This window comes from Lonchura striata, chromosome Z, assembly GCF_050655825.1.
Source record: "Lonchura striata isolate lonStrDom1 chromosome Z, ASM5065582v1, whole genome shotgun sequence".
Classification (NCBI taxonomy): Eukaryota; Metazoa; Chordata; class Aves; order Passeriformes; family Estrildidae; genus Lonchura; species Lonchura striata.
This window is the reverse complement of record NC_140740.1, coordinates 37,302,097-37,318,936: the sequence shown is the minus strand read 5'-3', so window position 1 is coordinate 37,318,936 and position 16,840 is coordinate 37,302,097. Positions and strand designations below refer to the sequence as shown.

General features: G+C 46.2%; 1 protein-coding gene across 1 annotated transcript; it reads right to left on the bottom strand.

The window, feature by feature from the left end:
• Positions 1-7,944: 7,944 nt before the first annotated feature.
• LOC146763775 (serine/threonine-protein kinase PAK 3-like) lies at positions 7,945-13,879 on the bottom strand. The gene is made up of 6 exons (XM_085566415.1): positions 13,636-13,879; positions 12,944-13,061; positions 12,029-12,128; positions 11,393-11,589; positions 9,570-9,707; positions 7,945-8,221 (listed from the first exon to the last, which is right to left on the bottom strand). Exons 1-6 carry the CDS (start codon positions 13,683-13,685, stop codon positions 8,135-8,137), a joined length of 690 nt encoding a protein of 229 aa, XP_085422541.1. The 5' UTR covers positions 13,686-13,879; the 3' UTR covers positions 7,945-8,134.
• Positions 13,880-16,840: the final 2,961 nt, after the last annotated feature.

Below are 16,840 nucleotides of genomic sequence, written 5' to 3'. Positions count from 1 at the left end.
AGGGAGTTGAAGTGGACTGAAATATATCTATTGGTATCAGCCATGGGATCAGTTTGTGGAAAAACTTAGTATGTTTTAAGTTTTTCACCATTTGTTTGAAAGAGTATACAGAAAGAAAATTGTTACTATGTTCATTGTTATAGGTTCCTGTATTTCCAGTGTAGGCCAATTTAATTCACTTCTGCTTTTCATGAGGTTCCTTTCCAAGGGCATTTTGTGTTGCCGCATCTCCAATTACTAGGAGTTTGGCTTGTCATTTAAAAAACTCCTACAGTACAGAGAAGCAAGGCATCTTCAAACCATCTCACACTTTCTTGTGGGCAGATATTGTGGAATGCTGACTATTCTGCATGTCAGATCTTGCCAACAGCTGGAGAAAAATAAAGCCATTATTTAAAACAGCATTGTTACTTTTTCCAAAAAGAGCAAGACCCATCTGGTTCTTATAGTGTTTGAGGCTGTGTCAAGCAATGCAGAATTTGCTAACTTAGGACAGACTTCGGAACCAGAATATTTTTAGTCTTTCATGTTTGAAATGTCCTTGACTCTGGGCAGGGGAAGGCTGTAGGTAAGGAGGAATAAAAGACAACCAAGGGCAATATCTATGTGTTTCCCTTATTTTTAAGGCAGGAGAGAGCTAAAAGTAATCTACCACAATCTAGAAGGACCTAGTATAACCACAATTATATTGTGGCATCATCTCAGAGTTTTAGCTTCATCTGCTGAACATACCTGGAAAAGACAGCTTCAGTGATTGTACAGTCATCTGGATAGTGTGACATTGAGACAGCTTTTTGATGCTCTGGGTTGTTCATTTCACTTCTCTTGTTAAGAGACTGCTCTGATGAGTACAAATGACTTTACCAATAGGCAGCTGCAGAGATAAAAGTGATGAAGTTTATACCTCATTAATCTACCTAAGTGATTGTGGTAAGCAACTTGAAACCAGCTAGAAATGGTCCAGAGAAATTACTCAAGGTCTGATAGGTTTTAGTACTGGTTTGCTTCATTAAGAAATTTCTCTGAAGGGGACATTATATTTGCTGTTAAATATTTTGGGGACTATATGATAACTGTTCTGGGTTACACGATGGCTGAAAAAATTCATTAAAGTAGAAAATTTACTTAACAAAAAAGCTAGGTGTTGCCCCAGGCAGAGACATGTCCCAAAGTCAATTTGCACCAAGTTACGGCTTGTCAATAAGAAAGCTAGGCTTTGCTCTGTAATGTACATCTGCAATATATCACAGCCTTGGTGTTGCACACACTCATGATCAGCTTCTGATAGGATTACTCATTTGGAAGCTCCAAACCAGCAATGAACCATAGTGGTGTTTCCACAATGCTGATCTTCAATTAGTAAGGGAAGGCAAAAAAACTCAGCCCCCAGCCTAAGTCTTTCTCTGTTCTTTTCTTTTTCAGTTTAGTCTCTCTCTTATGCACAGAGGTTTCCTTGCAACAAAATCACTCACTCAGTCACTCATGACTTCCTGATGAGAAGTGACAGGTATATTTCTGATGGCAAGATGAAACAGAGATTTTTGGAATTCACTTAAGTTAACAAAATAAATTAAGCATTTATATTCTAGCTTGTAGAGTTATTTGTTGAATTTTAACCTTTTACTTAGGAAACCTCTGCCAAGGTACAAAAGGGCATAAAAAAATACAAATTACTGAAGCTTCTTGCATAAAGAACAATACCAAAAAAGGACTGAAAATAGAAAGATCCCAGATAAAGAGGCTCCTCTGTCTCCAAGCTTATGAAGACTGACAGAAGGTATTTAGATAAGCACCAAAAGACCAAAAGCGCATGTGCAGAAAGGAAGAGTTCAAAAGTAAAGCCATGAGGAAGACCACCATCTTCAGCCTAAGAGATCACCAGGGACCCCCACAGGACCACCATGGCAAACCACACATGCCTAAAAGGACGTGGACCTACTTAGCATGAGAGGTGAGGACAGGCAGGGCCAGGGGTTGAATATGCATGGAAAAGTTGTGTAATGTACTCCATATGGAACACCTTTGTGAATAAAGGTTTGGGTCAGACTAAGGCTCAGCACACAGGTCTTGGAGAGCTATCTCACCTGTGCCGAGCACTGACAATACATACCCACTTCGTAACTACCCCAAGTTGTGACTCTTATTTATTTATTCTGCATATCACTTCAAAACTTGTCTGCTCCCTTTTCTGGACCTATTTATTTTCAGGAGGAAGAAGAGAGGAAATGAAAGTAAAAGTGGAAGCAGAAAGCAAGGGAGAAAGTAAGGAAAGCTTTTATTAATTACCTCTCTGGAAATCTGCCATATGACTAGTTTTCAGTGAGGGTTTTCAGTGAGGTGCTTAGAAAGAGTGAGATGAAAGATGTAAATCATTTGTTTTTGTAAAACAACTACAAGCAAATTAAAAAAATGTCATGAGAGAAAAAGAAAAAAAAGGAAAACCCCAAGAATAACCCAAATGCAACAGATTTCTGTTTCTTTTTGAGTGGTTCAGTTGCATAAATGCTGCCTTGAGATGTTTTTTGTTTGCCCTTTATTGTCTATACAGGAAGTGATGAAATGGGAAGTTGTAATGGAATTAATTTCTCTTAGAGTTTTTATTGTTTCATTTCAAAGCTTGCAAAGATATTTTTTACATACTTTGTCATTTGTTATATACAAATTGTGTTACATCCCATATAAATGGCAGTCTCAATTGCTAAAGAGACAAACTAACCTATTAAAATTTCTCTCTTCTTTAATCTCAGGCATTCTGAATTCTTGCATGTTTTTGCATGCAATTTATCATCCCTTGGACCCCATTCAGAAAGAATGATCACAGAACTAGTTGGAGTGGAGCAATCCTGATGGAATAATTTCCCACTTCAAGTAATTCATGAAAGACATTTAGTGACTATAAAATCAGAAACACCCCAGAATTACATAGACCTTGAAAAATATGCAAGGAAAAATTTCTCTCTGATGTAATTCAAGAGTAATTCCAGTATTTTCCAGCTCTTCCTTTGATTTCTCCTTCCATGTAGAAGTTTGAGATGAGGTTTTACAGTCTTGATCCTGGTTTGTGAATGGACATTACTTTCAGGGTGGTTCAGGTATCTCTTTTGTCTATTTACTTTGGAGATACCTGTAAAGAATGTTCTGCCATGATCTAGCCTGTATCAAGATCTTCACTGGACAAGAAGAACTCGCTGAATGCATGGTTTGAGTGGATTAAAAAGACGTATCTCTTTGAATGTAGATGTGGGTTCAGATAGGCTCAGGGAACCATGTGTAAATCTGAAAATCATGATGCAACTTGGAGACCAAAACCACTGGTCCCATAGTGGAATCTAAAATTGTGAGATTATAATGGGGGAGGTTTTCATAATTAACAAAAAGAGGGGAGATGTAGGATATGGGAAGTGAAGTCATGAGGTTGAGATGCCATGGGAGGAGACCACTATGTAACAAACTACATCCCTTTTTCTGTCCATCAAGTTGCTGTTCAGTCCCCTGTTCTAGAAAGTTCATTGTTCTGTGTTTGTTCATTGGCCCTGTAAATTGTTATCCACCCCTTGTCCCTCCACTGGTTGTTCCCTGATCACCCTATCCCTGCTCCTCCCCTTGTCTCTTCCCTGGTTGATTCCTTTCAACAGTTACCCCTCCTACCCTGTCCTGGTTATATACCCTAGACCCTCCCTCACTCCAGGCTTTTTCCTTTGCTGCCTCTGACCCGTTCAGCCTGTTTTGTTGCTCCTCAATAATCAGAGCTGGAATTTCAAGCAGCAAGGCTCTCTTGTCTCACTGGTTAGCCTTTATTACTACATCTGCACCTCGAGCATCTGGTGGTTTGCAGGAGCTAGGCACACTGACCAAAGAGTTCGCTCACAGGAAGGCGGCCCCCCAGGCAACATCTGCCCGAGAGGCCACGGCTGACACCCATCGTGGGGCCTTTCAAACAGCTGACCACCAGTTTTCTGGTCCCCCAAGAGCGTCTCCTCAGCATTGAGACTCTGTGAGCCTCTGTGCCCGGATTTAAGCGCCGTTTGGGCACAGCTCCAGGAGGAGATGCCCCTTGGTTGTACAAGGACTGTTGTGTCTGGTCTGCCAACAACCACCTGGATTTTCATCACCCAAGCAAAGGAAACCAGACCAAGAAAATGGCCCAAAGCACATCTGAGAAAGGACCCTCACTTTTAAAAAATTAAAGGTTTATTAAATTTTAACAAAAGACTGAATAAGGAAAACTTGCAGCACTGGCAGTCTCTATGACCATTATGAGCACCTCATCTATAAAATGGATGCTCTGCCTTTTATACCCTTAACCACTTCAAAGTTTTGTCAGTCACCACCTTCTCTGCCATCCACTGGTGGAGATTCCTTTCTTACATCCTGATTGGAGGTCAGGTGTTTTTACGCCACACCTCCTGGTCACAAGCCAGCCCTCCCCAAAAGCCCTGACTACCAAGGCTATTGCAAGGGGGAGGGGAAATAAGACTATAGGAGGATATATTATAATAACATCACTATACATTTTAACATCCACATAATATCTAACTCTTAATTGTGAGAGCCAACTATTACATTACTCATCTATAACACACAGAACCAGGAGAGAAGGCACTGTTGGCATAACAGCTGAAATAATTCCTAACAAATCTACCACATATTTGAATGTTTATTGGATATGCCCAGGGCTCCTGAGCATGTACATGTCTGCCTTTTTCCCCTTTAAAAGCAGTCAAACTGGCAGCATCTGCCCGCCAGCAGGAGCTGCTCCAAGCTGGGAACGTGACTGGTGGTGCTGATTTCCAGAGACTTCTGTGTCCCAGGAGAAGATAAGGAAGGAGTGGGTTGAAAGGTGCTGGCGCTGCTGCTGCTCTGTGCCAGAGAGCCCCAGCTGGGCAGGGCATGGTGCTGCAGGCTCTTTCTCCTGCCAGAGCTGGGCACACCTGGGCATGGCAACTTGTGGGGAAACCAAGGGGTTTGTGAGAGCTGTATTGCTCGGCACAAACTCAGGCCACCTGTGGCACAGAGTTCTGGCGCATAAAAAGATAAAGCAGAGGGAAAAGATGGGAAAGGTTTCATTTTGACCTTTCTTACCTGTTCACAGAAGTTGCCAATGAAAGTTACTAAGCAGGGCCGGAACCCTGCTGCCAGCTCAGGGTTGGAAAGGAGGCATTCATTTATTTCAGTACTCGGTGCATCGGGAATCACTCCCCTAACACTTGCATACCCAGCAATCTCACTTACTAGTTTGCAACCATGGAGCTAAGACATATATTCAATGCTTTGCTGAAACTCACAGGCTAAACATTACTCAAAATGATTTGACATATTTAAATAATTTTTCAGAATTTTTTCACATCAGAATAGGAGTGTCCTGAAGGTCTCTGGTGGTCATTGCCACACGTTCAGGAGGAGACCCATGCACAAAATAATCCAAGACACAACAGGGCTTGCAAACCATATTTATTCCATTAGTTGCAGTAGCAAGTAATACCAAGCCCTGGATTCCCAAAAATCCGCTGAGCAGGAGAAGGAGATGGAGTGTGGTGCTCAGCGGCAGGAGCAGGTAGGCAGTGCACTTCTAGGACATGCCCTGGATCAAAACAGTGTGCATCTCGTCATTCTCACCCCTATAGCCCTCCTTATATCTCCTGCTGAGGAGTGGAATTTTCCCAGTTACAGCATCAGCTCACACATGGCCAGCACGTGAGATGAGGCCATGATGGCTCCCGATACCAAAGCCATGCCAACAACGGCTCCATTATGCATTGCTCCCCTTTCAAATCTTAACTGCCCACCGATTGACCAATATATTGTTTCTCTTTCAAGGGCTTGTTTCCCACCTGTTAAAGAATACAATTTTCTTCATTGCCTTGACAACCTGCTCAAACACGGATGAAATATGGCAGGGCCTCGGACATGACTCCGGTACCTGACACAGTCATTTGGAAAATATTCCATTCCTCAAATTCTCCTTTGCTGGTCAAGAGCTTCCTAAAAACACTTTCCTCCCTTTGAATGCATTCCAGCTACCTTCTTAGAAGGACCACTCTCTTTATTCTCAAGGCTAAAATAGCCACTTGCACACATTAAGCACTGCAATGGGGCAATACAGGGTTCAGCAGTGCCTGTTAAAGCTAAAAGAATTCACAAGCTTAAGCCCTATTTGTTACACTTAAAGCCTCTCTTTCCTTTTCTGGGAATCAAACACAAGCATTTCATCAATACACCCTTCAAATGTTCTTGCTGAGTGAAGCCACATTGCCGTGTCAACACAGCAGCCGGAACTCACTTTTTTCATGCAGGGAAAGACAAGTCTTTATTCACACAACTCATTTTTATACCGTTTTCACAGACCTCATGTTCAACTCCAATTGCCTGGTTGTTTCCTGCCACACAATTCCCTGCTTAGAAGGTGCTTTTGCTAAGACTCTCTCTTTTACTCAGGTGTTTACGTTTTTCCTTTGTGGACTCTCATTGGACAGATTTCTTGTTTATTACAAACGCAAAGAGTTTTCTTACCACAAGGGCTTGTTGTGCTAACTGCAGACATTTTTATGATTTTTCACATGGGAAGTTAGCTAGCTGCATGTAGAAGACATAACAGGCCAGCTGGTCATTTTTAGCAGAGCAAGGCCTGATTTTATAAGGCCTTTCTTTGACAATACCCCTACCTGTGTGCAACACATTGTGACCTTCTTTCAGAAATTAAGGAAGAAACCACAGATTGGCTACTGAAATTTTTCTGCTCTCTTCCAAATCAGTTCACGACTCAAGCAAAACCCTCAGGCACATCCCCGATTCCCTCTCTCCCAGCAGCTCCGAGCTGCGGTGTGGCACAGCGCTTGCTGTGTGCCAGGGAGCACAAAGCAGGCTGGCCTGCCGGCCCTGAATATTTCTGCAGAGCACTCTGCAGCTCCCAGCTTTGCTGTGGCTCAGTGCAGAGCTGCAGGATCGCAGGCGCTGCCTCCCAGAGCTGTGTGAGGCACTGGCTCCTGCAGCCGTGACCTGACGAGCTGTCCCTGCCTCCCGCTGGCCTCGGGTCCCCTGGCACAAGTGCCGTGCCCGAAGGACGCTGCCCTGTGCTCCAGCCTGCCGAGCAGCCCGGCTCCCTGCCCCGGTGCCCAGGGTGCTGCACACACTGCTGACCTTTGCCAGGAGTCGCAGGGCAGCGGCACAAGAGTGGGAATGCTGAGCCAGGCCAGCGGGCCTCGGCTGCCCTTGGCCTTTCTCTCCTCGGGCAGACTCCAGAGGGCCAATGCCTCCAGGCTGGGCTGTGCCCAGCAGGGCTCCGCTTGCCCTCGGGAGCAGCCGGCTGCGCTTGGGCTCTGAGAGCGGAGGATGCGCCCGCTGCCAGCAAGAGGCACGCAGGGCCGGGCTGTGCCTCCTGCAGCTACCAGGGCCTCCTTGCAGCCTGGCCCTGCCGAGGCTCAGGCTGCTCCGGGCTCTGCCAGGGCTCTGCTGCGGCTCCACGCCGGGCAGGGCCGGGCCCGCTCTCAGCTCACACTCGCTGACAGCTCTGCACCGCAGGAGACCTTTCAGAGCACCTCTCTGATCTTTCTGCTTTCTCCGCTGAGCGAGGCTCTCCTCCAGCCAAAGACATTGCCCTTCACGATACAAATCCAAGTGGCAGGCACCCAAATGCTCTCGAGTCACAGCTGAAGGCCTGCATCTGCACAGGATGTTTTGGCTGCACCACTCCCCCTTTGGTTTTTCCTGCAAATGCCATTGCCCTTTCTGCCTCAACTAAAAATACTACAGCTGGCCAAAAGCTGGCCAGTGGGCCATGGTCCAAAGGCAGTATCTGGAAAGGATGAACGAAGAAGAGCCTTCCCCCACTTAAAAACCATACAAAAGAAGCCCTAAGTGTGACTTAACACCCATAAAAACCAACTCGGAATTCAGAAGTGTTGAATTTTCTGGAGGGGTCAGAAGGAGGGGAATCTTTCAAATGAGTTAATGTTTCAGAAACTTTATTTAATTAAAATCCTCCTCTACAATCCTATTCTACAAAACTCTTCAACAATCCTCCTACAGTCCTACTCCACAATCCTCCTCTACAATCCAATTCTAGAAAACTCTTTAACAATCCTACTCTACAATCCTACTCTAAACTGGTTGTGGAGATAACATCTTGACTTGATTGTTACATTCTTCTCTCCTGTATCCTCTTCAGGACGATGATGAGTGGAGCCAGGATGGACACTTGCTTGGCTGATGTTATGAATGGATGCTGTCCACAGGAAAAAAAAAAAAAACAAAACACAATAAAGAACAGTGAACGATGACATTCCAAGCTCAGTGCTTCATAGACTCAATCAGGATTCCTCTAGTTCCTAGAAAAACCCAAAAAGTAAAACAATGGGACCATCTGCCCATCAGTTGTCATGTGCAGGACCTTGCCATCACAGGCAAACCTGGCCCAGAATCCCACTCATCCTTTTATTCTGGTTTCTCCATCTTGCTGGGATTTTTTTCCCTGCCAGTGCCCTAGAAATGGTGCTTTCTGTCCCTGAGGTTTCTTCCTTCAGGAAACTCCAGTGACTCACATAGGTCCCTGTCTTAGAAAGACAGGCACCGTGCTAATTTCCACAGGCACACAGAGCAGTGTCTGCCTTTCCATGCCTTGCCCCTCCTATGCTGGATGGCACCTTCCTTCCCAGCAGGACCAGCCGACTGGTGCTGGGTCCTGCAGTTCCCTGTCTGCCACACAACCTGGGCCAGTTCCCCTCTGCCTGAGCATGCCAGACAGCAGATGGGGCTGGGACAAGTCCCTTTCAGCTACCCCTGTTTGTGTGCCAGAAACCTCTAAGGGTGGGGTGGGGGGCACAAACCAGGGCCCCTCAGAGGCTCACAGTGAGCCCCTCAGAGCCCCTCCTGCCCACAGCCAAATCTCTCCAGATTGCTCTGCCAGGACTGGCAGCCTTGGGTTCCTCCACCACCATTCCATGTCTCTCTACCCTGCAATGCTCTACTTCAGTTCTTTTGCCGTTAGGTAAAACAGAACACAGCACCAAATTACAAATCAGGGCAACAGAAATAGAGGACAGAGCACCTCTCCTCTGAGGACAGGCTGAGAGACCTCGAGTTATTCAGCCTGGAGGAGAATAGACCCCAGGGAGATTTAATTGCCGAGTTCCAGTACTTCAAAGGGGATTCTCAGCAAGTAGGGGATACCTTTTTTTAACACATTCAGTTGCAATAGGATATGGGATAGTATTTATAATCTATAATGGGGATTGAGTCAGATTAGATCTAAGGAAGAATTCTTTCCTTGGAGCATGGTGCCACACTGGCACAGATTGTCCTTAGAGCCTGGGTAGGGATGGGGCAAACATTCCAGGTCAGGTGGGAAGGGGCTCTGAAAAACCTGATCTCTCCCTGCTCATTGCAGGACACAGATGACCTTTAAAGAGCCCTGCCAGCCCAGCCCAGTCTAGCACTCCTCAGCATTTTCATTTGAAGAGCACCAAGAGTGAAGGTGAAGAGGAAGGGGGCTCATCTGGTGCCTCGGACCTCAGTGGAGGAGGAGCCCATCCCTCGAACACTGTTTCACCTCAGCCCCTTGGCATTTTTTTTACCTGCAGGAGATCCTTGGCAGACCAGCGCCGTGCCTCGTCTGTCTGCAGGCAGCAGCTCAGGAAGTCACGCAGGGAAGGTGAGAACTGGTTGGGCTGCTGCAGCTTTGGTGTACCTTGTATGGCTATCAGGAGTTGAGGCTGGGGAAAAAAGAAACATGAGGCTCCAGCTGCTTCTTTGCCATCTGTAACTGCACTCCCCGAGCCCATTGTTTAAGCTCCACTCTGCAGGGCAGTTTCTTCCCTGGTAGAGACCCAGGGATGACTTTCCTTTACCAACCAAAAACCTAAAGCCCGATGCAGCCACAGCTTTTCCAACATTCAGCAGATCTTGCCTTGGCAGCTGATTTCATTAGTGGGAACTACATCAGCAAAAGTACATTTTGCTTCTCTGGGGATTCACACCAGTTTGACAGGCAGTTTGGAAGGGGGAGTTTGCTCTATCCATACTATTTCCAAGGCTTATTACATGAAAGGAATCTTTGCACTGCTTGTTGGTCCCTTTAGCACCACTTCCATGAAACAAAAGTAATCAGGTCTTTTTTCTCCTCTTGAAAAAAATGCAGATGCAGAATCCATCTAAATTAGACATAAATAGCAATGGAAAGAGGCCTGGGAGTCTCCATGAAAGCACCCACCACAATAGTAACAGCTCTGTGCTGGTGGTACTGAAAAAGATGGTGATCAAAGAGACACTGTTAATTTCTTCTTCAACCCAGAGGAAAATTTCCTTCTCTTTCCCCACACTCCCAGAGGTCACAAAGCAGGTTTTATGCTGTCTCTCTGCAACTGAGCTCAGCCACTGGACATGGTAGGGAGCTGGAGTCCTCACTGTCCTTATAACTGTGCAAGCCACGGATGGCCCTGCTCCTGTGGTAAAGGATCACAGCACCAGCATCAACTGCCCACGTTGGATCCCAGCCGCAGGCACCGGGTTGCAAGCTCATTAACTTGTTAAAGAACCCAGAAACAGTCAAGGGTTTAGTGTACAATTCTAACTGCAGTCGGAGAAAAACACATCCTAAACTTATCCAGGCCACCCACACACATGACTAAACAATGTACAGATGATTTGAAAGCCTGAAAGTTTTGAAGATCCACAGGATTTAGAAAAGATGGTACAATTTGGAGGAAAATTGATGTGCTTTGGTTAATAAAGGGAAAAGCAAGCAGAATTGCCTGGGCATTGCTTTGGTGGTTTTTTCTAATTTCTCTTTTTCTTTTTCTTTTTCTTTTTCTTTTTCTTTTTCTTTTTCTTTTTCTTTTTCTTTTTCTTTTTCTTTTTCTTTTTCTTTTTCTTTCTTTCTTTCGCTTTTTTCCATTTTCCATTTCCCATTTTCCTTTTCTTTTGCTTTTTTTTTTTTACTTTTCATTTTCTCTTCCTTTTCCCCTTCCTTTCCCTTTATGTCTAACTTTTTCTTTTTTCTTTTCCCTTTTCTCCTCCTCTTCCTTTTCCATTTTTTTTCTTTTTCTATAAAATTGAAACTAGGAAGATTCAATCTCCATTTTGAAGGAATTTATCATACATCCAACCATTCCACTGAAAAATTCATTTCCTTTAGAAACAGAACTCCAACATTGTTCAAAAAGCAAATGAGAAGTATCAGGCATGGCTGGAGGCCAAAATGGCAGATTTCTGAACTGGTTACCCTCCTCTTCCCTTCAACCAAGTCGACTGCAGATGCTGATGTGCTACAGGGACATTTTTAGAAGGGGACCTTGGTGGAAATGGTGCCAGCAGATGGCAATGGGACTTTGTCCAATGGCACACAGGACATGGGACAGGTGAGAAAGACAAACGAGATCAGGGAGTATTTGCACCTTACCGAATCAGGAGTTTCATTCCAGTAAGGAACTTCTTGTTCCACCATTTCGATGCCCACGATTCCAAAAGACCATACGTCCACTTTGGGGCCATATGCTTGACCTGTCACCACTTCAGGCGCCATCCAGCCAGAAGTGCCAGCCACTGAGCTCCGTCTACTCTGCTCAGGGGTGAGCTGAGCAAAGAGGCCAGAGTCAGCTGTGGAGAAAAAAACATACCACGAAAGCCAGCTCAAGTTAGGAAACCAAGCACAAGAATTCCCCACTCTCAGTCTAAGAAAGCACTATGTCATCTGCTGAAAATCTGTCCCTGTTCTGTTCCCTCAGGGCTTTAGCCAAGGAAATATGGAACTGGCCACTTCAAGAAACCCCCTCATTTTTTAGACTACCTCCAGCCTTTATTTTTCTGAAGCTTTAGACTTGTAGCTCCCTCCCTCTGGAAGGGTCATACACCAACCAATGCCCCTCTTGACTCCTTGTTCCTTGTCATACTTCTGTGCACGTTGCAACTGTGCCCATAGTTTGCAGCAGGGGCCCCTGCACTGCCACCAGCACCATTTCTGGGGAGCTGGCAGTCACTCAAAGCAGCCCCTCACCCCACGTCCCTGAGTGCTGCACCTGACCAGGAATATACTGACCCAGCTTGACAGAACCGTCAGTTCTGAGAAGGATGTTGCTGCTCTTCACATCTCGGTGGATCACATGGTTTGAGTGAAGAAAATCCAGTCCTTGCAGGCACTGAGAGAGAAAACAGAAACAGGAGGGCAAAAATTAGTGATGTGATTTCATCACACAAGAAACAGCTCTAAAAGATTCCCATTCCCCAGGGGAATGGCGAGTAATGGCAGAACACAGTGCCATTGAGAGGAAGAGTTGCTGCTCCAACACTTGCAGAGCAGGACCATTCTGAGGAAAGGCATGTCAGCTTTTGAAAGGGCAACAGCGCCTGCTGTTGTAGACTGTCCCCTGCAAACCAGGCAGGATGACTGCTGCTGCAGTGGATATGCTCCCTCCAAATGAGGGTTTGCCAAGAAAGAAAAAGTGGTGTGAAGTGGATCACTTTTGGGGTGAGAGGCTGCATGATAAAGGTTTTATTGCTGGCATCAGCACAGGCTTGGAAGTATCACATCAGTCACCTTCCTGAAGCAAACACTATTTTGTGTGACTACTGTCCTTTTCAGCTAAGGACTGTGTGAAATGAGTCTCTTTTTCTTTGCCATTCGTTTCAAATGCCACCAGCACCTTTGCTTTTACAGGCAAGGAATGCAGTGCAGACAGGCTCAAGACAAACGTTTAGAGACGCAAGGTGAAGAACAGCAAATACGAATACACGAGAGAGAGTGAGAATACAACAGCAGAAGGTAAGAGTAAAGGAACAGAGTACAGTGAGTGCAGGGGCACTGGCAGGCAGTTCCCTTGAGATGATTTTACTTGCCCATAGCATACCAGCAACACAGAAACAAAGCTTTATACAGGAAATCACTCCAGGTCTGAGCCCCTGTTTCCCAGACAATCCTGCCCAAGGCCTCTGAAGCACAGGTGGGATCCCTGACCTCCCGACTGATGGCAGCTATCTCGTCTTCACACAGGTAGGTCTTGCTGATGACATCACTCAGAGTGCCTCCATCCATGTACTCCATAACCAGCCAGAGCTGCTCGTCCACAAGGCAGCTGAAAGAAGGAAACAAGGGGTGGAGATGAACGTGCATGTTTGAAAACAACAACGTTGCTGTTGGAAAACAATAAGGGTTGTTTCCGGGTGCCTTTGTGATGAGAACAGAATAAAAGCAATAGACATTCCCTCTTGGCTGTGCATTGTTTGCAATCTGTGCAGACTCAAGGAGAAAGGCACAGCTGTGAGAAAGGAGATGTCCTCGGTGGGCAGCAAGCAAAAAGTGCAGTTTAGTAAGAGCCCAGATAAAAAGCCTGTCACACATGCTATTTCTGGAAATAAACACCTAGTCTTCCTGGCATGCATAGCAATGGAAAAGGGACAAGAATCCAAGGGAAATCCTCTCTAGGATGGTTTATCAGAACTTATAAGGTGCTGAGAAAAATTTGAGAAAAATTTGAAAAATTCAAGCCTCAATACAATGTGGAGGCAGTGAATTTACCAATAATTACCAGTTCTATTTTCTCCCAGTGACCAAAGAGGGTTTTTAACTTTGCATGCTTGCAGTATGTCAACAAACATTGCTGGGATAAAACAACAACCACTCACCTCTTTAAATAATTCACCACTCACCTCTTTAAATAATTCACAATGTTTGGGTGCTTTTTCATTTTCACGACCATGAGTTCATTGAAGTCTACTTCCTTCCTGACCAGTCCTTGAAGATTTATTTTCTTTATGGCCACCTAAAATGATGTTGAAAATCAGTAACATTAAAAGCTGGTGGCATGAGAACAACTTCTCCCATGGAGTGAGGGATTTTGCAATGACACAGCCAAATTGTGCCAACTGCCTTGTGATTAGACAACATCTGAATGGGAACAGACATTCCAACAGCCCATTTCTCTGCTCCTTGGGGGCCAGTTACAGGAAACGTGGCCACTGAGGTTTTGCCTTGTCCACTTGATAACAGTGGTGTCTCAACTATCAGCCACAAACCTCTGAGCACACTCCCTGCTGCTTTGTATGGGGTTCAGAAGAAGTCATCCATGCCTTAATATGCTGTGGATACTTCTTGGGCTATGGGAAGGGCTTAGGGATTTTAGGGACACCTTGCAGATCTCTCCCTATGTGCAGTTCCCAAGTGCAGCACTGCTGGTGGCTAAGCAGCTACCAGTAACTTTCAGATGTATTTTCTGGCAACCAGAAGTGAGAATTCAGGACTCTGAAGCTGTAGCCCCAAAGAGCAGTGAGATGCTCTAAGGCACCACCTTTGTTTTAGCAACTGAGAGCGAGTGAGCACATCCTTCTCTGAAATGAACTGCTGCCCTCCGTGTCTTCCTTCTGGCAGCTGAGAAGGACAAAAACTGTCCCAAATGTATTTTGCAGGCTGGTACCAGTCTGTGTTTCTCGTGCCTTTTCAGTACATCTCTACCCAAAGCTCTGGCCACAGCTGCTCACACCAGAAGGGAAAGCCCTTGAGTACAGCAGAGTCCGTGGGGGCTGTTGACATTTACCTCTCCTCCTGTGGTAGTGTCGAGTGCTCTACAAACATCTCCAAATATCCTAGAAACAAAATAGTTGCCAAAAAGGAGAAGACATTTAGATCTTGCAGTGAAAGCCAGCCCACATGCAGGACACTGGAAGCATGGACATGTCTCTGGCAATGCCTTCTGGCCACACTTAAAAATTCTGATCAGCACTGACAATCTAACCCCAGCGTCTGAATATGTTTGCAGCTTGTCAGACTTCACACTTGGTGGATATTCCACCATCAAACACCTGGTGCATAGTTTGTAAAATTATCACTGGTTGGACTCACCCACTGCCAATATTTTCCAGTTGAACGTATTTTATAATGGGATTGTCCACCTTCACCATTCTCCCTGTGGGAAACAACATGCAAGACGTTCACTTTAATGCAGAGATCCCAGCTTCCAGGAGATACAAAAGGCAGCCCCTATGTCTGAGGCTCTGAGCCCTGTGCGATCAGCTGGCTGACAACAAGAACAACAACAACAGAACAGGAACAATAAGAAGAAGACAGGCAGCTCCGCAGCACAAGTGGCTGGCACAGAGACTGATTTTCTAGCGTCCTTCAAAGAGAGAGAGCTCTTGACAGCAGATACACAGGGAAGTACAGGGAGATACATTCAGAGGAGACAGACACCAGAAGACAACAGCTTCCAAGGCAAATAAGTTTGTCATCTAGAAACATTAAGGAGAGCTGGAAATAACAAAGCCTTTGTTTTCTTGGGGAAAAACACTGTGAGATTCAAGAAAAGGTTTCCTACTTGCTAAGATTAAATGCATCTTGGTACCTAGAATCAACTCCTCTGAACACATGCCAAGTTCAGAACAGGAGAAATATTGCCAGAGGTTCCCATCTTCTCCACCTTGCAGCAGTTTGCCAGAAGAATGCCTCTGTGTTTGTAAACCAGATCTGCTCATGCTATAACCAGTCCCAATGGGGCTTTCAGGACCAGAACCCTCACTCTTTATGAGCAGGGTGAGCTCAAAGATGCCCTTACCTGTGCCCTACATGAAGAACCACACTGCTTCTCTTCACCCTGAAGCATGGATCAATTGCTCCCATTGGACTCACCCTCTTGGCAGCACACACGTCCCCATCTTCCCAACTCAGCATGGTGGGCAAGGGCAGAGAGGACAGCAGTGCTCCTCAGGCAGCAGCATGACACACACAGCTGCCCAGAGGAGATGCTGACCCTCTCATGGGTCCAGGCCATGTGACACAGAAGCCAGCCCAGACAAGGGGCTGCTGGCTCAGGCAGCTCCGCGCTGCAGCGGCCAGGCAGCATCGGGACTCTCCTGGCTACGGAAGGCTCCAGCCTCTGCGGTCCCACCAGCCCTCAGGGCCAGGGCAGCTACCACAACAAGGCTGGCAAAGCCCAAGCATGAGCACTGACAGGCACTGATGGGAAGAATGTGATGGCAGACGCAGCATCAACTAGGCTCTGTTCTCAGCCCTACCAGGTCTTATCTGATAGCACAGCACAGGCAGTTGTTATGGGAAAGGAGCAGAATAAATGCCTTGTGCTGCAGAATCACAAAGGGCTTGATGTGTTCTAGAGACTGATCTGAGCAGGAATTCTGCCAATTGCTAAGACTCAAGCGGTCACAGCCTTCTGCTGATCCAGGAGCAATCCCTGCTTCCGCCTTCGGCAGAGAGGGAAGCTCAGGCAAACTCCAGGCAGTCCAAGGTGCCCCCAGAGGCAGCAGGAACACCCAGAGCGTTCTGTCACTGCCTCGGAGCACTGCCAGCACTTCCTGTGGGGACTCCTAAATGTCCCTGTGACACTAAACTGAGGAGGACCGTCTGGTACAGCTGTGCTGACACCTGCACACAATACACTGTCCCTCGGGTAACAAAGACACCAGACGTACTCTGTTGCTCCTGGGAGGCACTGTTGATCTCCTGTTGCTGAGCAGCAGCTGGGTCAGTGTGGGATGTGAACCAAGTGCCCCAGCTCCACTTCTCCGGCTGGGAAGCAAAGGATCCTTGGGACGGCGCTGCTGCTGCTGCAGCAGGTTCAGTGACAGAGCCTGTGTAGATCTGAGATAAGAAATGAGTTTGTGTCAGGAAGGTGGCTGTCAGAGATTGCCCCGAGGTCCCATTTCAAATGCACGCCCTTTGGAAGCTGCTGTCAGCCACATGGAGAACTGTTCAACAGGACTGGTTTGGATGTCCACTTGTAAAATCAAAGGCTGGTTTTACTTGAGTTCATAGCCAGTTTCATGTTCTGAAGGATGACTGCAGCAATGACCTCTCCACTTCCGCCCAAGGACTCCTTCCCCCCTTTTAGGCCTGCAGACACAT

What these genes read in the sequence shown, in the direction of transcription:
- LOC146763775 (XM_085566415.1), bottom strand. Translation starts at nt 13,685, where the DNA reads ATGGTCGTGAAAATGAAAAAGCACCCAAACATTGTGAATTATTTAAAG. An exon ending in TGACGGTTCTGTCAAGCTGG is followed by an intron (nt 11,590 to 12,028) that starts GTCAGTATATTC and finishes TTTTCTCCACAG; the next exon opens with CTGACTCTGGCCTCTTTGCT. An exon ending in GGAATGAAACTCCTGATTCG is followed by an intron (nt 9,708 to 11,392) that starts GTAAGGTGCAAA and finishes TTTTTTCCCCAG; the next exon opens with CCTCAACTCCTGATAGCCAT.